The sequence below is a fragment of the Vicugna pacos genome, chromosome 17 (genome assembly GCF_048564905.1).
Source record: "Vicugna pacos chromosome 17, VicPac4, whole genome shotgun sequence".
In the NCBI taxonomy this organism is placed as follows: domain Eukaryota; kingdom Metazoa; phylum Chordata; class Mammalia; order Artiodactyla; family Camelidae; genus Vicugna; species Vicugna pacos.
Genome location: NC_133003.1, coordinates 20,868,584 through 20,872,664, shown reverse-complemented (window position 1 = coordinate 20,872,664; position 4,081 = coordinate 20,868,584). Strand labels below are relative to the sequence as shown.

Here is a 4,081-nt window from a genome sequence, read left to right as displayed (position 1 = left end):
TACTACGAGGAGGGTCCTGGGAGGATACCAAGCAGGAGCCACCAGGGAGGTGGGAGGGGACCCAGGAGAGGGACACCAGGGGAGAAAGTGGAAGGGGGCTGTTTCACAGGACACAGAGTCCACAGTCCTGTGATGATAAGGACAATATTGGAGTGTAGCCTCTGGATCCAGGGAAGGCTGGCCATCCTGCAGTGGTTCTGGGTGTGACAGAGGACAGAGAAGTGTGGTCAATAGTGTACATGACCTTTCTTCGGGCTCGGCTGGGAGGGACTAGGGCAACAGGCCAGTTCTCTTGGGGTCTAGGGATGCAACATTTTTACTCTGAGAAAGGCAGAGAAGACTAGGAGTCGGGACAGATGCAGTCATGCCCCTCACTGGCTGATGGTTAGGTCCAGAGAACAGGATGGTGTGGCCTTGGCGTCTGGGGACAAGCTGTGTGGGAAGGCAAAAATGGAAGTGGCGCTGCCAACTGTTCATCATATGTTAACTGAGTGCCTCCTGGGGGCCAGGAGGCCCAGGAGCTGGAGGTTGTGTGGTGGATACACTCTTTCAGCCTGATTCTGAGGAGGTCACAATGAGGAGGCAGAGAGGGTGTAGGGCAGAGCCTGGTCACTCCATCTCCTGGAGTATTCAACCCTCTGGAGCAACCCTGCCCATGAAACTCCCCATGGGGCCCAGGAGAGGCCAAGATGTTGTCAGGGAGATGGAGAAACCATTTCTTCACCTTGCACAGGAGGCAGACCTCACCCACTGCCCAGCAATCCCCTGAGGCAAGAGCGGGGCCTGAGGCAACTCCAGCTCACACCCTGGCCGGGGGCAGGGATGGGGCAGGTGGGGAAGGATCCTGCTTGAGGAATTGCATCAGGCCCAGGCTGAGCATAAAGGAGGGTCCTGTGGGCTGGGACGAGGCTGACTCGGGGACCATGGAGACCCAGAGGGCCAGCCTCTCCCTGCGCTGCTGGTCACTGTGGCTACTGCTGCTGGGACTAGCGGTGCCTTGGGCCAGCGCCCAGGCCCTGAGCTATAGGGAGGCGGTGCTTCGAGCTGTGGATCGCCTCAATGAGCAGTCCTCAGACCCCAATCTCTACCGCCTCCTGGAGCTGGACCTGCCGCCCAAGGCTGTGAGTCGGGGAGGGGCTGGGGAGGGAGGCGTCTCCCGCCAGGCTTGGCCACACTGTCCCTCCCTTTGCTCGCGCTGTACCTCCTGTCAGGAAGGCACCTCTCCCTCTAAGTGGGATCCCATCTCTCACAGAAATCCTCCCAGAGCTGGGTCCCCTCCTGTTGTGAGAGCCTTCTGCCTGGCATCTCTGCTGTGGGAACAGAGCCCTGACAGCCCGCTCAGGCTCCAGGGCCTCCTGGGGGCTCCAGGGATACGCTGGGGTCACTGGCTCTGGGATGTGACTTCCCTGCTTCCAGTCCCCTGTGCACCCCATTGTTTCCCCACCAGGGAAGGGCTGTGCTCAGCCTGGGGGTTCCAGTGACAAGGTCTTCCCCTGCAGGTGTCCCCTGACTTCCTTCAGCCCCTCCAAGGGGAGCTGTCCCTCAGGAGAGTGGGTCTGAGTTCCCCTCCTGCTCCCTGTGTGCCTGGGAGCCCAGGACCAGGCTGTGTCCTCCTCCCCTCTGCACCCAGCCCGCAGCCCAGGATCAGGAACATGGGAACTGCTTTCAAGGGTGATTGTCCTGCTGGGGCAGGGAGACAGGTCACACAATGATGCATGAGCCTGAGCCAGTCTCCCCACTTTGATCCTTGAGCAGGACGAGGACCCAGACGCCCCGAAGCCTGTGAGCTTCACAGTTAAGGAGACCGTGTGTCCCAGGAAGACACAGCAGCCACCGGAGCAGTGTGCCTTCAAGGAAAATGGGGTGAGGCTGGGGGCTTAGGGCGCTGGTAGGTGCCTCCAAAGAACAGGAACAGGAGGCTCGAAGAGGGGGTGTTATTTGCAGCCCCTGGGGTGAGGCTGGGTGGTTATGGCTCAGGGGTTCCAGTGTGACCTGATGTCTCCCCTTCCAGGTGGTGAAACAGTGTGTGGGGACAGTCACCTTGGACCAGTCCAGGGACCAACAGGATATCACCTGTGATGAGGTGAGTGACCCCTTCCAGGCTGCAGAGGCTGCTGCTGGGTCTGGTGTGTGGAACATCCTTTGGACCATTTCCCCTCTGTGCCATCCCTGTAGCGGCAGGAAAGCCATCCTCCCCTGGCTCCCCCTCACCTGAACCCCAGGTCTCCAGGCCGGGCTCTGCAATCCCTTAGAGCAGTGGTTCTCTCAGTAGGCTCCCCACACAGGACGTGTCAGAACGGCAAAAATTCTCAGTCCCCACTCTGACGTACTGAATCAGAGTCTAGGTTGGGGCCCAGTAATTTGTCTTATAAGAGCGCTTCTAAGGGATTCTGTGCTGAAGTTTAAGAGGCACTGACTAGAGTAGCGGCTTTCAGCCCCTGCTTCTGTCCTTCATTGCTGGGAAGGGCTTGTGCCCCTGGGAAGCCCCTTGTCATCTCTGGGCCTTGGCTTCCTCCTCTGTGAGTGAGTGTAGGGATTCAACCATGTGCTCCAAAGGTCACAGCCAGAGGGTGAACTGGGGCCTCAGGGCACCTGGGGTGGCACTGGGAGGGGGATCACCAGGTGAGGACACAGGGGTCTTGGGTTGACCCTGGTTCCGACCCAGAAGAAATCTGTTTTCCTCCTGGTTCACAGCTTCAGAGTGTTAGGAGAATTCGCCGGCCACGGCTGCCAAGGCCAAGGGTGCCACGTCCACGCATCCCACCAAGGATACCAAGGCCAGTATTGCCGCCACCAAGGGTTCCTTTTCCAAGGTTTCCGAGAGGACGGTGAATGGTTGGCTGATAACTCTCCCATAAGGGCCGAAGGAAGAGTACAGAGGGTCTGCCTGCCCCGCGTCAGGACCTGGACACCAAAAGATAAATTTTTATGAAAAAAACTTTCTCCAAGCTTCTATTTTAATTGTGTCACCTGATCACACACACAGGGACCAAATCCACAAATCTGGGAGGCCTGTTCTGCTGTGTGTGTGTGTGTGTGTGTGGTCACTCTTGTGAACACAGAGATGGGTGTGGCAGCTGTTCCTTCCAGGAGGGCGGGGGGGAGGCAGCGGGGCCGGGAGGGGCAGGACAGGGCTCCATTCCCAGGCCCCATCATGCCCTTCACACTCCCCCACTCTGCTCCTCCTACACCCAGTAGGGGCTTAAGGAGACCTAGTGTGTGTGCAGTGCTGCTGGGGATGCTATTCCTGCTGGTATGGAGGTGACAGTCCAGGAGGACCAGGCCTCTTGTTAATCACTCAAGGAGACGCAGTTCGGGCTCCTGCTGGTGGGCTCTAGGGTCAGCCTGCAGGTACAGTGCCCAGATTGTTCCACTTCCCTCACAATCTGAACTCTGCAAGAGGCCCCCCACCCCGGTGCTGGCCTTTGCTTGGGCATTGAGACACATCAGTCATTCTTCTGCGGGGTCTCAGATTGCAGGTGTGGCCTTGTGTTCAGGGATCCAATGGTACCACAATTGGCACCATTAGAAGCAAGCCTCCTGCTCATCGGGGTGAAGGGCTCTGCCTGAGTGAGAGACACACACAGTGACACACAGGCCACATGTGCGTTTGCCTGAGGGTTTCAGACACTGTCCCTGTCCTGCCCACTCCCCACTCTGTAGCTGACCTTTGCTGGGGGGCAGACTGGAATCACGGGGGAGGCGGCAGTCCCGGGAGCAGCCTCAACCAACCATTGCTGGGACTTTTCCCTCAATGGTGGAAAAGTCTCTTCTGTTCCTCACTCCTTGGGGGGCCCACTCCCAGATGTGGCCACCCTCCCTGAGGTCCCCAGCTGGGTGGAACCCCTGTCCCCACTTCAATGACCTGTCCATTGACTTGTCCTCTACTGACATCGGGTCCTGCCCTGTCTCAGTTCTCTACTCTGCTGCTGGTGCTTTGAAGGAATCGCCTCCCAGAGCACCTGCTTCCTCTTGAGTGCTGGCCTGAGCTCTGCTTCTGGGCCAAACTGCACCAACACACAGAGCCCCGTGTGTCAGAGGGACAGTGGGCGGGACCGCGCAGAGCACGTGCTCTGTAATC

General features: G+C 58.7%; 1 protein-coding gene across 1 annotated transcript; it reads left to right on the top strand.

The window, feature by feature from the left end:
- Positions 1-923: 923 nt before the first annotated feature.
- Positions 924-2,832, top strand: LOC140685418 (protegrin-2-like). Its single transcript, XM_072941197.1, has 4 exons — positions 924-1,121; positions 1,756-1,863; positions 2,012-2,083; positions 2,695-2,832. Exons 1-4 carry the CDS (start codon positions 924-926, stop codon positions 2,830-2,832), a joined length of 516 nt encoding a protein of 171 aa, XP_072797298.1.
- Positions 2,833-4,081: the final 1,249 nt, after the last annotated feature.